The sequence below is a fragment of the Urocampus carinirostris genome, chromosome 20 (assembly GCF_059441175.1).
Source record: "Urocampus carinirostris isolate Australia breed hairy pipefish chromosome 20, RoL_Ucar_1.0, whole genome shotgun sequence".
NCBI lineage: Eukaryota > Metazoa > Chordata > Actinopteri > Syngnathiformes > Syngnathidae > Urocampus > Urocampus carinirostris.
Window position 1 is genome coordinate 14,649,918 of NC_142368.1, and position 22,922 is coordinate 14,672,839.

Genomic DNA, 22,922 nt, shown 5'->3' on the forward strand with positions numbered 1-22,922 from the left:
GAAGATACTCTCCCTGGAGACCTATTTTGCGACAAAATCATACCAGAGTGTACAGATTCAGTTTCGAAAGCGTTTCCATTGTCGCAACTTTCCATCAAAATCAACGATTGTTAGTTGGATTAAGAAGTTCAGAGAGCATGGAACTGTAGTGGACCTATGAGATAAAAGAGTGGATGTCACTCAATTTCTTGCGTCTTAACTCTGAAAAGACCGAAATGTTAGTTATTGGCCCATCTAAATGCCGTGACTTATTCTCAAAAACTGCTGTGAACATTGACAAATGTCACATCACACAGAGTGACTCAGATAAAAATGTAGGTGTCATATTTGACCCCGATCTGTCCTTTCAAACACATGTGAAGAAAATTACTAGAACCGCTTTCTTCCATCTTTGCAACATTTCTAAAATTCGTCCTATGCTGTCTCCGTCGGATGCGGAGATTATAATTCACACGTTTGTTACCTCCCGTCTCGATTACTGTAATGCACTACTCTCCGGTCTCCCGAAGTCCAAAGTCAAGAGTCTTCAGCTGGTACAAAATGCTGCAGAGAGGCTTTTAACTAGGACAAGAAAGTCCGATCACATCACCCCAATTTTGGCTAAGCTGCATTGGCTCCCTGTTAGCCTAAGATGTGATTTCAAGGTTCTCTTGGTACGATACAAAATCATACATGGACTTGCTCCATCATATCTTTCAGATTTGATTTCCCCCTATGTTCTGGTCCGGAGCCTTCGTTCTGAAAGCGCTGGTCTACTGGTGATCCCAAGAGCCAAGCAGTGTTCCGCAAGTTCGGGAGCGTTCTCCATCCGGGCACCGGTGCTGTGGAATGCTCTTCCTCATGAGATCCGATCTGCAACCTCAGTGGAAATGTTTAAATCTAAGCTTGAAACACACTTCTACTCTATAGCATATGAATAACCTATATTTTTTTGTTGACAATATCTCTGTACTATTAGTACTTGCAACATCCATTGCAGCCTGGTCATCCTGAAAGGGGGATTACCACATCTGCGGTCCCTTCTCAAGGTTTCTTCATTTTCCTCATGTTGAGGTTTTCGAGTTTTTACTTTCCCTCATGTTGGTTTCAGATCAGGGGATGGTGTAATAATAGTCTGAAATAATAGTCCGTGCAATAACCTGTCCAGCCCTTTGAGACTCTTTGTGATTAAGGGCGTCACAAATAAAAATGACTTGACTTGACGTCTGATCTGCACCTATACCCATACAAAATCCAAATAAAGCAGAAATGACAAGGAAAAGCCAGTAACAATGTGTGAAAGGTTCTGTAATGTGCTTGAAAATGATGAAAACTTTCTTGAGAACGTTTGGTTCTCAGATGAAGCCCATTTTATGCTTTCCAGGCACGTCAATAGCAAAAACAATATTTTGGGGGGTTCGAAGGTTCCAGAAGAAGTGTTTCAGAGGCCGCTTCATTCTGTTAAATGTACCGCCTGCAGCAAAAACAAGAGCCATCCCGAAAGAGGAGTGTATAAAAGTGATTCAAAACTTTGCCAGACCAGTACAGGTTTGCTTGCAACGAAATGGTGGACATTTGGAACACATCTTGGGAAAGCCATAAATGGACTAAAAATTGACAGAAATAGCTGAAACTCTGGTGAATGGTCTTCCATAAACTGAATAATGTGTGGTTGTAAATTGAAATAAAGAACTTTTTAATCAAAGCCACAATTGAAATTTTCATGGGTACGTATCTTTTTGGGTCACCCTGTACTTAATAGCATATTACTGCAAAATGTGGACTAGAGCCGCAGGATGCTGACCACTGCCTTAACTTATGCGTACTCAAAGAAAGGGAGAGGAAGAAAGAAATCCAAAGAGAAATAGAAAGACAGAAGGAGAGAAAAGGAGAAAAATGAAGTTAGAGCAAAATAAGTTAAATAGACACAACACAACAACTCAATATATTTTGAATTTTATATTCCCATGAGCGCGGTGGTTAGCGTGAGTGCGGCAAAGTTCTGAGGTCATGGGTTCAAATCCAGCTACCAACCTTCCTGTGCGGAGTTTGCATGTTCTACCCATGCTTGCGTGGGTTTCCCCCGGGCACTCCGGTTTCCTCCCACATTCCAAAAACATGCATGTCTGGTTAAGTGGCCGGTCAAAATTGTCCCTAGGTGTGAGTGAGCGAGCCAATTGTCTGTCCTGTGTGCCCTGCGATTGGCTGGAAACCAGTTCAGGGTGTCCCCTGCCCACTGCCCTAAGATGGCTGGGATGGGCTCCAGCACCCCCACGACCCTACTGAGGATAAGCGGTGCAGATAATGGATATTCCCATGATGACAGGACAGGCCCTGCCTCACCTGACTCCCCCGACTGTGCGTCACTGAATGACACCAAGGTTTCCAACTGCGATAGATGAATAATTGTGAATTGTTTTGCTAATGAATGTTGCCGATAAAACCTGATAAACAATTAAAGATACTGTACATTCTCAAATACCTTTCAGACGCATACAAAGTGGAGTGAAAATGGATCCCTTCTTGTCATCCTGTGACAACCTTGACCTCTCATAGCGCACTATGGAATCAGACTTTGAGTACAGGTGTCAAACTCAAGGCCACCAGATGCACTCCGCTGCACATTTTTCCGTTGCCCACGTGAGCAAATAGTGCTCTACTCGATTCGGAGTTGTTGTTTTTTCTGAATATGGAATTCTTCTTGAATGATGTCAAAATTACACCCACAGCCTCCCTTGTTCTCGTTGTTAAACAAATGACAACCACTAATTGTTATATTTTCCTGTATATATTTAAATATGCATGGCAGCACGGTGGTGAAGTGGTTAGTGCGTGTGCAGCACAGTACTGAGGTCATGATCGAACCTCCTGTGTGGAGTTTGCATGTTCTCCCGAACTTGCGTGGGTTTCCCCAAAACATTCATGTTAGGTTAATTGGCCGGTCCAAATTGTCCCTAGGTGTGAATGAGCGAGCGAATTGTCTGTCCCTGTGAGCCCTGCGATTGGCTGGCAACCAGTTCAGGGTGTCCCTTGCCCACTGCCCGGAGATAGCTGGGATAGGCTCCAGCACCCCCGCGACCCTAACGAGGATAAGAGGTGCAGATAATAGAAGGATGAAGCACTTTGGGAGGTCTTCATAGACTTGAAAAGCGCTATATAAATGCAGAGCATTTACCATGTAAATATCATACCGGTCAACCCGTACATTTTGACCTACATTTATTATGCATTTTAAGACGTGCACGACGTACAAAAAAATCTGAACGGAAAAACGCAAATTTGTCAATTATGGGTACCATCGGGTATACACCGACCATCACAAAACGGCAAATCAATCAAGTCAAAGGAGTTCGCCGCGGTTGCCTCTATCTCCGTATCGTTTTTTCCGTCGCAAACGAAGCGAGCGGTTTGATGCAACTGTGCGCATGCGTCTGCCAACTGGGGATTTCCCATCATGCATCATTCCGATCACACGTAAACAAAGTGAAAGCAGAGCAGTAGGCCTACATTACAACATAGTTTTGAATTTTCTTTGGATACAATCATCAAGTCGCAATGGCTGAACCTGAAATAAAACGCCATAAGTCATTCTGATCTGAAAACAACAGGCGGGGTTGATTGAGTACATTTGAAATACAAGTGGTCTTAAAATACATCGGATTTCATGTGGTAGTTGTGTGGTGAAAGGAAGTCCGTCTCTTTTTAGAGAACTGGCTTTTTCGGCTCAACTTATTCAAGAGAGCCGGCTCTCCAACGGCTCACTTGCTTTGATGCATTATATTACGAATTATTAGGTTGGATAAAGAAGTTAATAAAAAAGGAAGTATAAAAGGAGAAAATGAAAAAAGACAGGTTTGTGGTTATCCCTTTTATCACTATATTACCAACAATAATTGAATGCAGAAAATGAATTCAAAATTTGAATAAGAAAATTAAACTTAATTATATTTGCATGTATTTTTTCCTTCGACAGTGAACGTCCAAGCGACTTCATTTTTGAACCTTTTTTAATAATAAAGCTCATTCATGTCGAGCAACTCAGTGTCTCACAACAAAATGTTAATGAACAATATATATGATATAACGAAACCCATGAACAATATAACATGTTAAACTACATAAATAAACACGTTTGAAAAAAAAATATATAGTGTAAGATTATTTTTAATTTTGTCAGGGAAAATACGACAGTTTGTAAGGGCATGGAGCCCTGGAGCGCAACAGGTATGAAATATACATGACAGCACAGCGGAACAGTGGTTAGCCCATGTGCAGCACAGTTCTGAGGTCATGAGTTCGAACCTCCTGTGTGGAGTTTGCATGCGGGTTTCCTTCGGGCACTCTGATTTCCTCCCACATTACAAAAACATGTCAGGTGAATTGGCCGGTCCAAATTGTCCCTAGGTGTCTTTGAGCTAGCGAATTGTCTGTCCCTGTGTGCCCTGTGACTGGCTGGCAACCAGTTCAGGGTGTCCCCTGCCCACTGGGCACCCCCGTTACCCTACTGAGGATAAGCCGTGCAGCCAATGAGATGAGATGGGATGAGTTCGAACCTCCTGTGTGGAGTTTGCATGTGGGTTTCCTTCGGGCACGCCGGTTTCCTCCCACATTCCAAAAACATGCATTTCAGGTGAATTGGCCGGTCCAAATTGTCCCTAGGTGTGAATGAGCTAGCGAATTGTCTGTCCCTGTGTGTCCCCTGCCCACTAGCCGAAGATAGCTCCAGCACCCCCGCGACCCTACCGAGGATAACGAGAATAAGCGGTGCAACTAATGGATGGATGTAAATATAAATAATATTAAATATAGACTATAATATATACACGTTTCATTATATTAATTAATATGTAATTAAATATAACGAAGTACTTTCAAACAGTGTCACGGATTTTTTTGTTGCACATAACCTTAAGATCAATATATCATGTTAATGTGTTGCATTTCCTACCGCAAGCATAAAGGAAGAGACTACAGGGGCCCGCCAATATTTTAGGAATCGAAAATAAAGCTTTAAAGTAGGCTGTTATTTGTCTGGAACAAACAATAAGAGTATTTGTATAAGGCAAATGAAAAGTAGCAGGCTTCAAACGCGTGTTAAAAAAAAAAGGACAAATGTGTGTCTTGGTACAGTACACACGTTGACCACGCTATTTAGTGTTTAGGTGTCTGTCATAATTCAATTATTACAAACATTTGAAGACAGGTTTGGTAGTTTTATGAAGGCCTGTTAACGGGTTATTTACCTGTTGCGGGGGAACAGCGGTTCGTAGTCAAGACATCCGCGGCAGGGCAATTTGGCTAGTGGAAGAGGAAGGAGGCGAGGCAGCGGACGCCTGAAAGGGGGCGGAGCCAGAGTGACACTGATAGTCAAGGCGGAAAACTCTTTACAGTTAAGTTCCGGTCGGTATTTTCAACGTAAACGTGAGGCGAGGTTTTAAAATAAAAGCAAAACGGTAAAAAAGTGTTACTTTAACTTGATTACATTCAATTACTTTTGGATGACTCCAATACCAAATATGCTAATAAAAGACAAAAGAAACTAAATAGGAATAAAATGGTGACTCACAACACGTGGTAAGCTTTCTCTCCTGGCTTTGATCTCTTTGATCTCTGGCAAAACGAACATCAAATGCGACAGAAACAAAATGAAAATAAATCCAAACAGCTTGCCGACATCATTTTTGCCGTTCCAAGTATTCCGTTACTCCCCAAGCCTGCACAAAATGTACTCATTTGATTCCTATTTAGTTTCTTTTGTCTTTTATTAGCATATTTGGTATTGGAGTAATCCAAAAGTAATTGAAAGTAATCAAGTTAAAGTAACCCTACCCAACCCTGGTAATATTCAGTGTTGGGCAATGTTCCCTCTAAGCTGCGCGCGTGTGCAATCGCGCACTGCTCGCATATTCTCAGCGCACAAGAACATCTAGCCAGCTCACAAAAATGATGTCTCAAAATTGCTAATTAAGAAGCGAATTAAGTCAAGGTTACAGTGCATGAAGGTAAAAATCCACGGGTTTCCCTGACGTTGTGTTTTAAATGCGGTATTTTCAAGTCAATATCGTAGTTGAACGAAGTTGAGTAAAGTCAGTAGAGTTTTTCGAGAACTGGCTTCTTCGGCTGAGCTCACTGAAAGGAACCGGCTCTTCGGGTTGTTATTGCTTCTTTCATCCCAACATGACCAAATATTATGTAAAATTATGCACGAAATGACTTAAAGGAAGGGGGGGTTCAATAGAACAAAAAAATAAAAAATTACCAAAATGAAAAAGTAGTGAAAAGCTGAGAAAAAAAGAAATAAAAGGAAGAGAAAAAAAAGAAAGACAACTTCAGAAAAAAGCCAGAAAAAAAGAAAAGAAAGAAATGTAGGAAAAAAGTAAATAGGGAACAAAAAGAGAAAAGTAACAGCTCGGAAAAAATGAACACAATGATATTTTTTAAAAGGAGTTAAAAAAAAGTAAAAAAAAAAAAAAAAACAGGGAAAAAGAAGAAAAAGTTTGTGTTGCATTCAAATAATTTCCAATTATATCAAGTCAATCTTGTTGCCAACATTGTACTTCCACTAAAAAATGTGATTAAATACAGATTAAGGTTTACAGGAATCGTGCAACCGACTCAATAAGCCCCCAAAAATGTAAGTGTTATGCAACAAAATATATCAGGAAAAAAAAGAAATGGAAATCTTGTGAAAGAATTGTAAAAACAAACGACGTTTGTAGGTCGTACAACCTTTGCAATAGTACACGAGTCAATTCATTCAAAAGGGAAGAATAATTTTGCACTGCCGGAAACTCGGCAAAATGTAACTTGATATCAAGTTATGGACATGTTTGATAATTAATTATCTTGCCACACTTGGAATTATGGTTGCTCACTGTTGTTTCAAGCGTTGCTCACCGACTTTGTGTGAACGCTCAGACCCCTGCAAAATTACAGGGAACATTGGTGTTGGGCACGTTACTTTAAAAAGTAATGAGTTATAGTCATGTCATGTCTATTTGTACAGCCCTCAATCACAGAGAGTCTCAAAGGGCTGCACAGACCACAGATTATTGCAAACCACAGACTATTATGACACCATCCCCTGATCTAAAACCTACATGAGGGCAAATAATACATAGATATTATTGTCAACATAAAATATAGGTTATTCATACGCTATAGAATAAACATTTCCACTGAGGTTGCAGATCGAATCTCAGGGGGAAGAGCATTCCACATCACCGGGCCCGAATGGAGAACGCTCTCGAACCTGCGGATCTCTTCTTGGCTCTTGGGATCACGAGTAGACCAGCATTTTCAGAGCGAAAGCTCCGGACCGGAACATAGGGGGAAATTAGGTCTGAAAGATATGAGAAAGCAAGTCATTGCATGATTTTATATAGTACCAACAGAACCTTAAAATCACATCTTAAGCTAACAAGGAGCCAATGCAGGTTAGCTAAAATCAGGGTACCGTGATCAAGCTTTCTTGTCCTAGTTAAAAGCCTAGCTGTAGCATGTTGTACTAACTGAAGGCACTTGATTTTGGACTTCGGGAGACCAGAGAGTAGTGCATTACAGTAATCGAGATGTGAGGTGACATGAATTATAATCTCCGCATCGGACGGAGACAGCATAGGGCGAATTTTAGCAATGTTGCGAAGATGGAAGAAAACTGTTCTAGTAATTTTCTTCACGTGTGTTTGAAAGGACAGCTCGGGGTCAAATATGACACCAACATTTTTGACTGAATCACTCCGGGTGATATTACATTTGTCAACGTTTAGAGCAGTTTTTGAGAACAAGTCACGGCATTTAAATGAACCAATAACTAACATTTCGGTCTTTTCAGAGTTAGGGCGCAAAAAATTGAGTGACATCCATTCTTTTATCTCAGTGAGGCAGGCCTCCAAATTTCCACAGTTTAGTGTGGCAGATTCCTCCATCGGAAGATATAGTTGAGTGTCATCTGCGTAGCAATGGAAACTGATATTATACTTGCGAATACTATTACTCAATGGAAGCATGTAAATGCTGAAAAGAAGGGGGCCAAGTACTGAACCCTGTGGAACACCACAGGTAACACTAAAGGGCTCAGATGTCATTTCACCATATTTAACACAATGCGTCCTATCTGAGAGGTGGAATCTGAACCTTACTCACTACTTCTTCCAAAAAGTAAATGAGTAACATAGTTACTCTACAGTGAAAGTAATTAGTTACCAGATAAATTATATCTGTTACTTTAAAAATAAGTTGTATGTTAGTTGAATACAGTCGAGAAGAACAGACAGGTAGTTGTGCGATAGAACTTTTTAATATGTATTGCACCTCACCAGCAAAATATTTATCGTGTACTTGAAGTGCAACAAAAATATACTCAATTAAATCTAACTCTAAGGGTCCGTTGTAGAGATGGGAATTTGGACTATTTTTAGAGAACCGGCTTTTTCGGCTTGGCTCACTAAAAAGAGTCGTCTCTTTAGGCTACTAATGTCTTCAGGTTGTTTTTGTTGTTTAATCCATATATTACCATTTATTATGTATTATTATAAATGGCTTGAAAAGGGGGAAATAAAGCAAAATCAACACTTACTCATTAACAGTGAAAAACATAGAAAACACAAATCAAAACAAGTATAAATCTACAAAGAAAACTATCACATGCATAACAATTTTAACCTTTTTTATACTCAACAAATTCAAAGTCAACAGCACAAAATCCCTGGAAAAAAAAAATAATTCAGAATAGCGTATTTTAGGGAACCGGCTCTCAATTGGTTGGTAGCCGGCTCTCGCTTCGGAGAGACGGCTCACAAAGTCGTTTCGTTCGCAAATGACATGAGTCGGATGTCGCACCGGCCGCCATTCGCCTTTTCTTTCGATGATTTAGTAAATGCTATATTCCCAATTAGGCAAGGCGGCTGGGTGGTTAGCGCGTAGCCCTACGGTGCAGGGGTTCAGGGTTCAAGTCCAGCTACCGCAGCCTCCCCGTGTGGAGTTTGCATGTTCTCCCTGTGCCTGTGTTGGTTTCCTCGGGGTACTCCGGTTTCCACCCACATTCCCAAAAACATGCATGTCAGGTTAATTGGCCGGTTCAAATTGTCCCTAAGTGTGAACGACTGAGGATAAGCGGTGCAGATAATGGATGGATGGATATAATAGTAAAATCAAATATAGTGAAATAGATCAAATACAGGGCAGCACGGCGGCACAGTGGTTAGCGCGTGTGCGGCACAGTTCTGAGGTCTTGGGAACCTCCTGTGTGGGTTCAAATCTAGCTACTGGACTTCCTGTGCGGAGTTTGTATGTTCTCCCCGTGCTTGCGTGGGTTTCCTCCGGGCACTCCGGTTTCCTCCCACATTCCAAAGACATGAATCTCAGGTTGATTGGCTTAACCGAAATCTCGCTAGGTGTGAATGAGCGAGTGAGCTTTCTGTCCCTGTGTGCCCTGCGATTGGATGGCAACCAGTTAAGGGTGTCCCCTGCCCACTGCCGATGATTGCTGAGATGGGCTCCAGCAACCCCGTGACCCTACTGAGGATAAGCAGTGCAGCTAATGAGATGAGATCAAATACATTCAATTTTAATTACTTTTCTTAATAAGAAAAAAAAATGAGAATTTTAACTCAACTTTACCAACCACACTGTACAATTCAAACAGATTTCACCAATATTTTTCAATTATTTAAAAATAATAATTGTATGGGAGAAAAAAAGATTTTAATTTCAAATTTGTTTGCACCACATCATTGAGTATTACGTAAAAATGTACACTACAGTGTATAAAAACGAATTTTAGTAGCAAGTGTAACTTTTAGTAGATGCTTCTGGCAATTGAAAATATTCAGTGTGTTTTAAAGGGACAGTGTGTGTTGACCACTGTACAATGTATTGCAACGGAAAACAAGTGCTAAAAAGCACAATGAAGAATACAAACAATGATTCAGTGACCTAAATGCACCATTTTACTTACATTTTTTGGGTTCCCCAAGCAGCAAGAAGGCGGAAAATTATGTTAGTTTCCATTAGGTGAGTCTCTTGTTGGGTAAAATAAATTATAATTTTTCAACTTACGAGTATTTAGGATAGTTCATGTCTCATCTCATCTCATTAGCCGTACCGCTTATCCTCATTAGGGTTGCGGGGGAGGCTGGAGCCCATCCCATCCATCTCCCGGCAGTGGGCAGGGGACACCCTGAACTGGTTGCCAGCCAATCGCAGGGCAGGATAGTTCATGTATTTTTGTTTATTCCCAAAATCAAGGTTTTTTTTTTTTAATGTTTTGGCAGAAATGAACAAATATTGGATTATGGTCTATATTAAACTTCGAAATACAGTGGGACCTCACTACTTTGCGGTTCCACCTTCATGGGTTCAGAGCTTCGTGGGTCTAAAAAAAATAATAAAATAGAATAATTAAAAAAATAAAATAATATATATTTTTTTTTTAAGCATTTTTGAAGGGGCGTCGCTACTTCGCGGATTTTCACTTTTTGCGGGTGGTTTTGGTCCCCATTAACCGCGATAACCGAGGGATTCCTGTAAACCTTAATCTGACAAATACAAAACACATTTCATAGAGAAGAGAAAAACATATTGGGATATTATTGTTTTAATTCTACAGAAAAAATGTCTGCCTACCAGTTCATTGCAGAAAACAAAAATGCATGAAAATGCCCTCACAAATTTAATCAGCCAAATTATAAATACACAAATCACTTTTTTTCAATATTAGTGTTCATTTTGCTCCACAGTCAATCCAGATGCATGGCGAGCACATTCGGCGGTTATAGCCAAGCTTCGTTCAGAAGGCTTTGAAGAGCTGGTTGGGCAAGAATCCGAGATGGAGAAAAGACGTCTGGGCCTCTCGTTCCAGGTTGGCCAGCTCTTGCACCGTCGGGGCCAGCACGTCCACGTGACCCTTGTAGTTGCCTCCTAACAGCAAAAAGCAGTGCCACAAGGTGAGAAACATGGACACATTAATAACCGTAAATTCCGGACTATAAGCCGCTACTTTTTTCCCAAACCTTCAACCCTGCGGCTTATTCAGTGATGCGGCCAATTTATGTCATTTCTCTAACGGCCGCCAGCGGCGCTCAAGTACAAAAGGTAAGATTTAGACCGGTGGAATATATGCACCGAGGAAGACTGCAACTTCTTAGCTTGTGCACAAACAAAATTAGCGTAGACATATCCTCATCATGCAAATAGCAAAAAGAAAGGCACATGACGTAGCTTTCAAGCTAAAAGCAAACGAGCAGTCAGATAAAGAAGGAGACAGAGCTATACGGTTTGGGATGAAAGTTATAATATTATAATTAAAGCTTTGAAAACTCTTTCGGTGTACCGTCTTTCTCTGTAAATATGTGTAACCGATGTATAACATGTATTTGCACCTGTATATTTTTGTAATGTATTTATTTGAGACACTTATTCTGATATGTTTTGCAAATTAAAAAAGAGGGGCGGAGCAAACGCGGGCTGACGGGAAGTTGGGTAAAGGTGAGTGAAACCTGTTGTCGTGGCGGACAATAGTGGATATATATTTTTCCCACCCTTACCTTTGGAAATATAGAATTATTTCCTTGGATTAGTTTCAACGGGTACTCGGATTCTGCAGGTCTGCATCAAACGTTAAGCTCCGGTATCATTTTCTATTTATTTTGCCGGCTGTGGTTTGTGGACTGTGTACTTTATATTCAGTTACAATCGGGGGACTCAAAGTCGGGTTTGGGTTAATTTTGTGATTGTGTTACATGTTTTAATGTGGGCGCATGCGGCTTATATACAGGTGCGGCTTGTGTAAGGACAAAATCGGTTTTCCTCCTAAAATGTGGTGGGTGCGGCTTATAATCAGGTGCGCTCTATAGTCCGGAATTTACGGTACCTAAATTTTGATATCTTTTACCATTGACTAGGGCTGCAACTAACGACTATTTTAACAGACAACTGATCACCGACTTGAAATGATTAGTGGATTAATCGGATACTTATTCTTTTCTTAGCATACATTTTATTTCATTATGTGGAAAATGATGAGAAACACAAGAAATGGGTACAGCAGTGTTCTGGTTTGCCCGCGTCCCTGCGTCCTAGACGAATCATTTTTTTTGGGGACGCATAGTCTTCAAATCAACGTGCGTCCCCGGGACGCAACTTTTTTGACACAAAATTGTCATTATAAGCCGATTACATTTTTTCAAAACAAACTCCAAACTGTTCGTCGGGCAGATCCGCCATTGTTGTTTTGGTCACGCAGTTCGAGTTTTCGTCTGCACGCCGAGTTGTATGGTGAAAAAGTCCGTCTCTTTTTTAGAGAACCGGCTTTTTCGGCTCAACTCATTGAAGAGAGCCGGCTCTCAAACGGCTCACTTGCCATAAAAATGCTCCCAAACTTTAGGAGTTTTGGTACGCGTACATGATTTGACGCGGTAATTTCTGCATGTTACAGCTAAAGATGTGTTTGCAAATGAGCGACTCTCCGGACAAATTATAATCATGCAAGATGCCTCAATTTGTTGAAAAAACGTCTCTGGCGGCAATATTTTTATCATCTATTTTTGTCAACAACATCGACTTATCATTGCAGCCCTACTATGGAATTGTATTGTTTTTCTGATGGACATTGTTTGGACCCTTGACCGTTAAACCCTCACCTGCCAGTGCTCTGCGTTGGCCGTAAGTAACCTTGCCGTCAAAGTCGTCCACGGGTACCTTGATGTCGGGCTCGCACTGGGTGATGGTGCACTTCAGGTGTTCCTCGATTTCAGACAGGAGCTGCGATTTGAAAGGTAAGAACGGATTCATGTAAAGAAAAGAATGAGGTCAAGAGATCCCTGAAAACAAGGGTATAAATCACCTCTTTCTCATTGTACCAGATGGTGCAGCCTCCGTCTTGCTTGAGCCGGGTGTTATAGCAGCCTCTGCCTCGGTTGGCACAGACGTGGTACCACACCTGCATCACATCACAGTCCATTCCGCATAGAGTCATCAATACAAACACTATTGAATAATACTTTCTAAATTTAGGTCAGGTAGCATGTTTAACCTAAAACAACAGTAGCTCACTGCAAGAATTAAATAGGCTGGAGTTTAAAGAGACACTGTATTATCGCTGTATTGTGTCAGGCAACCGAAAACAAGTGTTACAAAGCACAAGATAGAATACTAAGGAATCTCAAAGGGACCATATCACACCATTTTCATCTCATTTATTTTGCCCAGCCTTTCGCAAGGTTTTTAATACTCAGGATCTCTGACAGTTTGTTATTAGATGATTCCTAAAAATTGCTTCAATGGTCCACTGTTTTTTTTTTATTGCAAAAGTCTGCTTAACTTATTAGGGTTATATTTACAAAAAAGTTAAAAAAAAAAAAACTAGCATTGCAACAAACAACACAGAAAGTTTGCTGCTTTAATTTCATTCCCCCCAAAAATGTCTCATTTTGGCAATTCCTGGGCTACTTTGAAGAACATACAAAACCTCTTTATGAACCTTAAAGGGACACTGTATAATATTTGACCACTAGTCCCTGTATTGTGTAGTGGAACCGAAAATGAATGCTACAAAGCATGGGGAAAAATACAAACTCCGGAAACCCAAAGTGAAAAAAAATCACACCACTTTCCTTCCCATTTTGGGGGGCATTTGTAGAAACAAGATGACGGACAATGATCTTAGCAACTCAACCTTCAATAGAGGTAAGCTCAGGCTTAAAAAAAAAACCTGCCCACCTCGCTGGTATAAATGCCCAAACTGACCTAAGCCTAAACAATTAACTTGATTTGAGGGCCCGGGTCCGAAGTAAACCCGTAGGGTGCCGAAGTGCACGCTGCAGCGCTGAAGAGCTCGAGAAGCACACCCGCCGAGCAGCGTGCATGCTGTGCAGATTCTCCAGAGGAAAAGAAACAAAGAACACACGAAGAGTGGATAATCAAGAAAAAAAAATCAGGGAGAGAGAAGCCCAGAACAACTTGATGATTGACATTTTTTGCACGAACCCGGCCCGGACCAATGATATTTTCTCAAACATGCATGTACTTGAAAAAAGGCATGTTTGTGTGATAGTTCATGTATCTTTGCTTATTATTTGAATCACTATTTCTTAAAAAGATTTCACCGCAATGAGGCGCCAAATAATACACAATGTTTCTTTAAGAGGACTATACAAATGGAGGGGAAGGATTTTGGTGTAGCACCAGATACAAATAAAAACAAATAGAACTAAATATTGTCCCACATGTGCCTTTTAAACAGTAAATTTTCCCCAAATAAAAGGGGAAATGAAAACAAATGAAAAAGCTTCACCTTCTCTTTTTCCATAGCAACCAAAGAGATGGCCAACCCCATTCTGTAAGTTTAAAAAAGAAACACGATTCAAATTTACGTTTTGCAAGATGCTGGACAAATATCACACCCGTTGAATTCCTCACCTCTCGGCTCGTCCCACTCGGCCAATACGGTGGACGTAATTTTGTTTCTCATCTGGCAGAGTGACGTTAATCACTGCAGAAATTTAGTTAAACTTGGATTCAGACAAGAGTAAATATACATAAATGGCTTATAAAAACTTGAAAAAAACAACAATATAATTCTTAAGACCATACTGGTTGCACATGTATCTAAATTGCTGGAGTTTTAAAGTAGACTGCATGAAACTTTATTGTGGTTGTGTAAGGTGCATCTGCATTAGACCTACCGTAGGGAACGCCTCGGATGTCAATCCCCCTGGCGGCTACGTCGGTGCAGATGAGAAGCCTCACTTCCTTCCTCTGAAGATAAAAGATGCCTCAAATCTTCCACAAACATGAAAAAAAAACTGGCGCATCCTTTACCTTGAAGCGATCCAAATTGTTCTTCCTCTCATGTGGCTTGCGATCGCCATGGAGACAGACACAGGAAAACTGATGGTTTTTACTCTCTGGACCTGATGGAAAGTGACCACATTATAGATTTAAATAATAATAATAAGAAGAATTTTACTGTGCAGGGAAACGGGGTTCTTTACTGTGCATATGACAATAAACACTTTGAATTGAATTTAGTTTAAAAATAGACAGAAACATCAAGATCGTTCTAAAACAAGATACCGGGAAAATATAAAGCCGCATAGCTCACCGAAGTTCTCTTGCAGCCATCACGTTCAATAATCATACGTAACCATGGTCTTCTTATAACGGTGAGTGTAGTAAACCCAGGAGAGTAAAATATTTACAAAGACAGAATAGTAAATAAAATGTTTTCTCTATGCCGTAGTGCAATCCAACCTGTGATTCACATTCATCTTTTTCGGCCAATTGCAGGCTTTGTTTCGCCCCTTTAGCCTATGCAGGCCTGTAAATGCTAAAAAGGATCTGCCCCCTTTACCTCCGAATAACTTTAGCCAATAGTGACCGATTCAAATGACGATTGACACATTGGTTAGGAAATGAAACGCCGGAATATAAATCCCAGCATACACCGCGGACTACTTCGCCTTCGAGGGAAAATCTAGTTGGCGGCTGCTTGCCTTAGTTGCAAGACTTTGCGACTTAATATTGATCCATATATAAGGCGCACTGTATTATAAGGCGCATGGTCAGCTTTTGAAACAAATAAAGGCTTTTAGGTGTGCCGTATAGTGCGGAAAATACGGTAAATAAATCAAAATAAACAAATTTTACCTCCTCCTTGCTGGATGAAGTACTGCTCCATGTTGTCACAGTCTATCTTTGTGCGACAGAAAATGATGGCCTGGTCCATTTTGTGCTCTTTGATGGCCCTCACCGCGTACTCGCCTTTCAAGATTTTGATGGCCTCGGACCACATTTCTAAAACACAAAAAAGAAACAATGACAATGACACATGGAATAAGCAGTTCGTCCGAAGGTTCAAAGATCACCTGCCGAGTTGGCCCCTGGCCTGGTGTTATCTTTGGCATGGACTTCATCAGTCTAGCACAAGAGAAAAGCAAATCAAAAAAGCCAGACAGTTTACTTTTGTTGAAATGGGGACAAAAACTATACAGTCAAAACAAAATTGAACACGACTTTTAACAGTTTTGACAGACCCTGATGTGGCTCTTGCCCAGGCGCTCCCAGAGGCGATCGGTCTTGGGGTTTACTGGCACCACCACATGGTGCACGGTCTCGGGCACAGAGTCCTCACCCTTCAGGTCCACCCAAGTGGGGAAGTGCATGATGCGCTCAGACAGCTTCTTCACATCGAACGAGTGCAGCGTGGCTGAGCACACTATCACCTGCATATGAAAATTTACATAAATTTTCTCAGCTTTTTCATTTGGTACTTTCTTCCATTACCTGTAGCCGTTTCCCATCAGAAGTCACTTGAGGGATCTGACTATGGATTCTGTTGATGAAGTCTGTGTAGCCTGCTGTTAAGAGGCCGTCCTGGAGACAACAAGACAAATTCAGGGATTATTGCCCAGCCCTGAGAACATTCAAAAGGGATTTTGGATCATCCGTACACATTCATCAAGGACCAGGAAGCGGACTTGAGACAGGCTGAGCTTTCCGGTAGATATGAGGTCATCCAGTCTACCAGGAGTCCCCACCACAATGTCCACCTATGGCGGAAGAAGATGCCAATTGAACTGACACGAAAGGGCAAGTGCATCACAAAAAAATGTCACGTACGCCTAGTTCCAGAGCGGCCATTTGCTCCTTGGCCGCCACACCGCCGATCACCAGTAACTCCCTGACAGCAAACACACAAAAAAATGGATAATGCCATCTTATGGTGATCGGAGGCAAAAGCAGCAACAACAAAAAAGGTTTACTACCTGAGCTTGGGATCGACTACGTATTTCTTGAACTGCGACACATTATTGAGCGTCTGTTCGGCCAACTCCTTGGACGGCTCAATGATCAGGGCCTTGGGAGCATTGCTGGACCCTTTGGCCTGACTCACTTTGGCGCTCCCTGCAAAAATCAAACCAAATTAACAGACTTTTTTCACAGAAAACCTTGATTTCAGGAGATACTGACCGGTCTGTGAAGACTTAACGGTATGACCTTCTGGCGCCTGATCTAAGGCGACAAAGACGCTTTTGGGCGGATGCTTAAAGTCCTCCCCACCAAAGTTGAATTTCAATTCTGCATTCTGCCACACAAAATAAATTACACTGAGAAGTGGCAGTTTAGTTTCATGCGAAACATGTTCTTGCAATACCTTGAGCACACAAGAAGCAAAGAAGGCCTGATTCCTGAGGTTTTGAGGGATCTCGAAGGCCAGACCCAGATCATTACCTGGTTGATTTGAAAACAAACATATCGCTTTGTAATTTCATCTTTTTAAAATACAGATACTGGTAACAGAAACTACATAAGGTACGCGACATATGCAATAATAATAAAAGTACCGTTTTTGGAGAATGATATCTGAAACGCATCCATATCGAGGTAGCATCCAATTGTGTCATGCATGGTAAACTCCTGCCAAAATATAAAATAAACAATATTTGTTGCATTTCATGTAGAAAACTTTAACCCCACCGATAAGAACTTGAGTGTTTGACCTCGCCATAGCTGTCAAATTGCTTATTGTTCGACTTCTTTCCGGTTCCACCAAAACCAAATCCATACTTGTCAGTTCCTACAGAGGACATTTTAAAAAAAAGTACAATCATGGAAACCAAATTAAAGCTGTAGTTTTGAGTTGTGTAAAAAAAAAAAGGATCTTACCCAAGTCAAGAGCTGCCTGGCTTGTGGACCATCCAATGCGACAGAGCCCTTGGTCGTGGCATGAGACCTCATAGTAGTACTTCCCTGTTCATGCAAACACCCACAACATCCAAAGTGATAGCATCCTTCCAACCAGTGTCCTGAAACGATGGTGTTCAAGTCAAGATGTTTTACCTTTAGTAACACCCTTGGTGGAACGGCAGCCATGCCATTCCTTAAACTCTCGACTCTGGCAGCACAGTCCATCTGGGCCAATCGCTGAAGCCACAAATAATAAGATAAGCCTTATTCAACATGTGATTTTCCATTTTGTATTTTTTTTTTTAAACGCTCTTACCAAATGCAGGGCTGCGATCATAAGGGTTCATCTGCCAGTTGTTGAAAACTCAAAAAGAAAATGCATATTAGTAGAGTAAATTGTTATTAAATACAATGGAACCTCTGTTATCGACCATAATCCGTTCCAGAACCCTGTTCGAAAACCGATTTGTTCGATCACCGAAATCATTTTTCCCGTTAAAAATAATGTAAATCGTTTTAATCCGTTCCAACACCCTGAATGTTTACAATGAATGTTTAACGTAAACATGAAGCTAACCCAGGCTAATCGTACTTTCGCGTTATCGTAATCTTCTGTACGAAAGATTACGCTAACATGAACATAAAAATTAAAAAACTCAGGTCGTTTACAAGTCATTTAGCACCCGGGTCTCCACAACAAGTGGTGAGCGGTTCATTGTAAAGGGGGCTGCGTTCCAACACCCTGAATGTTGGGCTCCGTTCCTACACCCTGAATGTTTACCATGAATGTTAATCGTAAACATGAAACTAACCCAGGCTAATCGTACGTTCGCGTTATCATAATCTTCAGTAAGAAAGAATATGCTAACATGAACGTGTAAAAATAAAAAAAAAAGGATAAAGAAAAGAATTATGAATAGGATTTCTATTTCTTTTCTTATCTTTGTGGTGGTCAGCAGAAGGCGCAGGATGACGGTGGTGCTATTATTTCTTTCTTAAATGCAATAGTTGTACGCACTACTTTTCTTTTTTCACCTTTATCAACTTTGCTGCTTGCACTGACTTTCTTCGGAGGCATAATTAGGGGCTAAAACACTTGGTACACCTATATTAAAAGCGTAAGCAAAACGAAGCACGTCAGCACGCGATAACAGTCGGTCAGGAAAAGAGCGATCTACACCCGTACGCCGCTCAGCATCGCACCACAGCGTACGCACTCACGCAGTACCGGCGTTCGAACTCCGATTTTTTGACCGAACAGCGAAGCAAGAATTTCTCAACATTTTTGGTCGGACTCCGATTTGTTCGAACTGAGAGGCGTTCGAAAACCGAGGTTCCACTGTAAATGAGATTTGGAAAAAATATATAGATATATGTTCCCTTGAAGTTGTATCAATCGGGAGCCAAAGTAATAAAGATGCTCACCAGCTCCACCCGTTTTGACGTTGGCTCTTCCTTTCTTGCCCTGCTGCTGATCCGTCAGTGTTTCATGCACTATCTGGATTACGGGAATGCTGAAAGCCTGGCAACATATTTTATCGTATACACTTACAACTTTAGACATGCAAGTGTATTTTTGAATAATTTATTGAATACTCACTCCAGTTTTACCACTGCCAGTTTCTGCTGCCTTTAAAATTAAGAAAGGGGAATATGTTAAATTAATAAATCAGCTGTGTCGTTATGTATTGAGAACGTTTCACGTATTTTGAAGGCAGAACACACAAAAACGAATCCATTTTAAACCATCCAAATTGTGCCTACAGAACGGTTACGTGCAGTAATTGTCTTATATAGACCTGTGTCAAACCTACCGTTTCTTTCTAAAGTACTTAAAAACGTTGTGGCACAGCAGCTTAACAATCTTTTTGAATCGATGCAATCAGGATTCAGGGCTAACCACTCTACTGAGACAGCCCTGATTAAGGTAACCAATGATTTACTGGCAATGGGCGCTTCATCACTCTTGCTGCTGCTGGACCTTAGTGCTGCCTACACTGTGGACCATAATATCTTACTAGAACTGTTGGAAAACTGGATTGGTCTTTCAGGAACCGTCCTCTTATGGTTCAGAGCCTACCTCTCAGATAGGACGCAATGTGTTAAATATGGCGAAATGACATCTGAGCCCTTTAATGTTACCTGTGGTGTTCCGCAGGGTTCAGTACTTGGCCCCCTTCTTTTCAGCATTTACATGCTTCCAATAGGTGATAGTATTCGCAAGTATAATATCAGTTTCCATTGCTACGCAGATGACACTCAACTATATCTTCCTATGGAGGAATCTGCCACACTAGACTGTGAAAATTTGGAGGCCTGCCTCAATGAGATAAAAGAATGGATGTCACTCAACTTCTTGCGCCTTAACTCTGAAAAGACCGAAATGTTAGTTATTGGTCCATCTTAAAGCCGTGACTTTTTCTCAAAAACTGCTCTAAATATTGACAAATGTAATATCACCCAGAGTGACTCAGTCAAAATTTCAGGTGTCATATTTGACTCCGATCTGTCCTTTCAAACACAATATTACTAGAATAGCTTTTTCCATCCTCGCAACATTGCTAAAATTCGCCCTATGCTGTCTCATTTGGATGCGGAGATTCACGCATTTGTTACCTCCCGTCTCAATGACTGTAATGGACTACTCTCTCCGGTCTCCCGAAGTCCAAAATCAAGAGCCTTCAGCTAGTACAAAATGATGCAGCAAGGCTTTTAACTAAGACAAGAAAGTGTGATCACATTACCCCGATTTTAGCTAACCTGCATTGTCTCCTTGTTAGCTTAGGATGTGGTTTTAAGGTTCTGTTGGTATTATACAAAATCATGCATGAACTTGCTCCCTCATATCTTTCAGATTTGATTACCCCCTATGTTCCGGTCTGGAGCCTTTGCTCTGAAAACGCTGGTCTTCTAGTGATCCCAAGAGTTCTCCATTCGGGCCCTGGTGCTGTGGAATGCTCTTCCCCCTGAGATCCGATCTGCAACCTCGGTGGAAATGTCTAAATCTAAACTTAAAACACACTTCTATTCTATAGCACTTGAATAACCTATATTTTGTATTGACAATATTCGTGTATTATTTGCCCTCGTGTAGGTTTTAGATCAGGGGACTGTGTCATAATAGGCTATGGTTTGCAATAATCTGTGGTCTGTGCAGCCCTTTGACACTCCTTGTGATTAAGGGCGTCACAAATAAACATGACTTGACTTCTACTTATGATATGGGTGGGTGGATCCTTTAACCACTAGGGTCGTAGGGGAACCATTTTCTGTGGTGTGTCTTAGGCAAGTACAGCCTGGTGGCGCCCTTCCACCCGGTCTCGAAGCAGGGATCTTTTGCGTTTTGGGCGAATGTGCTAACCACTACACTATAAAGGTGAAATAAACCCCCACTTGATGGCTGAGTTCACAAATGCATCAAATCCCCCCATGTCCCTATTTCAGTGTTACTATTGACACACTCACCATGAGAACATCTCCCCCACCGAGAATTAATGGAATTGACTCAGCTTGAATGTCAGTAGGAAGCCTGATAGGAAACAATGGCAATCAAAACACACTTTTTAGTTTTACACGCACGGCAATTTTCAATGTTAACAAAATAAGTGTACTTACAGCCAGTCCATTTCCTCCACAGCCTGCGCGATTTCGGCCATAACGCCCATTTCTATAAGATACAACGTTGTTTAACGATTACATGGCGTCAGCAAAACACGATCTGTTCATCGTTAAAAAGCAAACTCACCAGAAAACGCTGCCATTATTGCTGTCAGATCTTGCCGGATATAACGTGTACAGCGATGAATACCAAATGCACCTCATTGAGCGGATCGTAAAGAAACATGTTTAAGATATTAGTTCCGCTGTGGAGTTCCCGTCTTTTATTATATTTATTATTATTTATTAGCAGGGTTGGGTAGGGTTACTTTAACTGGATTACTTTCAATTACTTTTGGATTACTCCAATACCAAACATGCTAATAAAAGACAAAAGAAAGTAAAGATGAATAAAATGATGACTCACAACACGTGGTAAGCTTTCTCTCCTGGCTTTGATCTCTTTGATCTCCAGCCTGGACAGCTGATTGGCTGATGCTCTCTTTTTAAACCCCCGGCTTCTAAGAGGAAGCCATCAAATCGTTATGCGAACTGTTGTCACCAGCTCAGCAAGCCTTTTCGTCAGACTCTGTTCCTGCCCTGTTTTTCTCTGCCTGATCTTCGTTTCCAACCTGTTTCCGGACCTGACTTCGCCCCGTTCTGCCTGCCTGTTACCTGACCTGATTTGCCCCGTTACCTGCCTGCCTCCTGTTCCCGACCTTGTTTATAAACTGGACACCGCCTTTGCTATCCCTTTAAAGCAGGGGTAGGGAACCAATGGCTCGGGAGCCACATATGGCTCTTTTCATGAGTACATGTGGCTCTGAAATAAAATGTAACTATTGCACATCTCTCTGTGGCATTCCAAAGTCAAGTGATTTCATCCCGGTTTTGTTCCATATAAAGCCGAAGCAACTTAATGTAGAAGTTCGACAAGAAACCATTTAAACTGATAAATAAAAACACTGGCAAACGACTTTGATTGGGTGAGCAGTACAGGTGGGCGGATCCCTGTACACAGCGCAAGGCACCTCCTTCTCTCTCGCTCAGTGCAGTCTACACTGAAAGTGAATATGACGATATGCTTATCGTTTGCTGTCATTTGTGACATTTTTACAAAAGAACTTTGCACGCACATTGTTTTGAAACCGTTATGAAGGACAAGTTTCATGGAAAAAATGGCCTCAACACTCTTCACTGAAGGTGGAAGACAAATTGTAAATGGCATATTGAAATTGATTTGGGACACAGGATTTGGAATTATTATCATTCCATACATTTGATGAAATCATCAAATGACACACAGTGAAATCAAATGTGCTAAAGAATTAGCTTTTGTCTAGAGAGCGTGTTTGGCAGTTTTTTCAGTTTTGTCTGAAAATATAGGATGTGGCTCTCTCAATTTATTTTTAAAACATTTTTTTGCGCTTATGGCTCTTTGGGTCAAAAAGGTTCCTGACCCCTGCTTTAAAGTTTAAACTGTCGTACTCTGGCGAAGGGGCCCAAATTATTGTCAAATGGCCCATGGGCCATGAGGTTGAGAAACCTGCTTTAGGCATCCATCCATCCATTATCTGCACCACTTATCCTCAGTAGGGTCGCGGGGGAGCTGGAGCCCATCCCAGCCATCTTCGGGCAGTGGGCAGGGGACACCCTGA

At 41.3% G+C, this 22,922-nt stretch overlaps 2 protein-coding genes across 2 annotated transcripts in view; both read right to left on the reverse strand.

Moving 5' to 3' along the window:
* The window catches only part of itsn2a (intersectin 2a), a 56,162-nt gene extending 50,809 nt beyond the window's left edge, over positions 1-5,353 (reverse strand). Inside the window, exon 1 of the mRNA XM_088325392.1 lies at positions 5,223-5,353. The gene's annotated coding sequence lies outside the window, so the exon portion shown is untranslated. The remainder of the gene's footprint in view (positions 1-5,222) is intronic.
* Positions 5,354-10,560: 5,207 nt separating this feature from the next.
* Positions 10,561-22,768, reverse strand: ddx1 (DEAD (Asp-Glu-Ala-Asp) box helicase 1). The gene is made up of 26 exons (XM_088325179.1): positions 21,413-22,768; positions 21,283-21,334; positions 21,133-21,196; positions 19,268-19,297; positions 19,093-19,189; positions 17,984-18,031; positions 17,821-17,904; positions 17,647-17,730; positions 17,481-17,557; positions 17,325-17,397; positions 17,135-17,211; positions 16,951-17,065; positions 16,746-16,884; positions 16,600-16,660; positions 16,431-16,529; positions 16,264-16,353; positions 16,014-16,202; positions 15,846-15,897; positions 15,628-15,774; positions 14,800-14,891; positions 14,664-14,736; positions 14,398-14,470; positions 14,273-14,315; positions 12,824-12,919; positions 12,621-12,741; positions 10,561-10,899 (listed from the first exon to the last, which is right to left on the reverse strand). The coding sequence occupies exons 1-26, from the start codon at positions 21,426-21,428 to the stop codon at positions 10,769-10,771; spliced, it is 2,223 nt and encodes a 740-aa protein (XP_088181305.1). The 5' UTR covers positions 21,429-22,768; the 3' UTR covers positions 10,561-10,768.
* Positions 22,769-22,922: the final 154 nt, after the last annotated feature.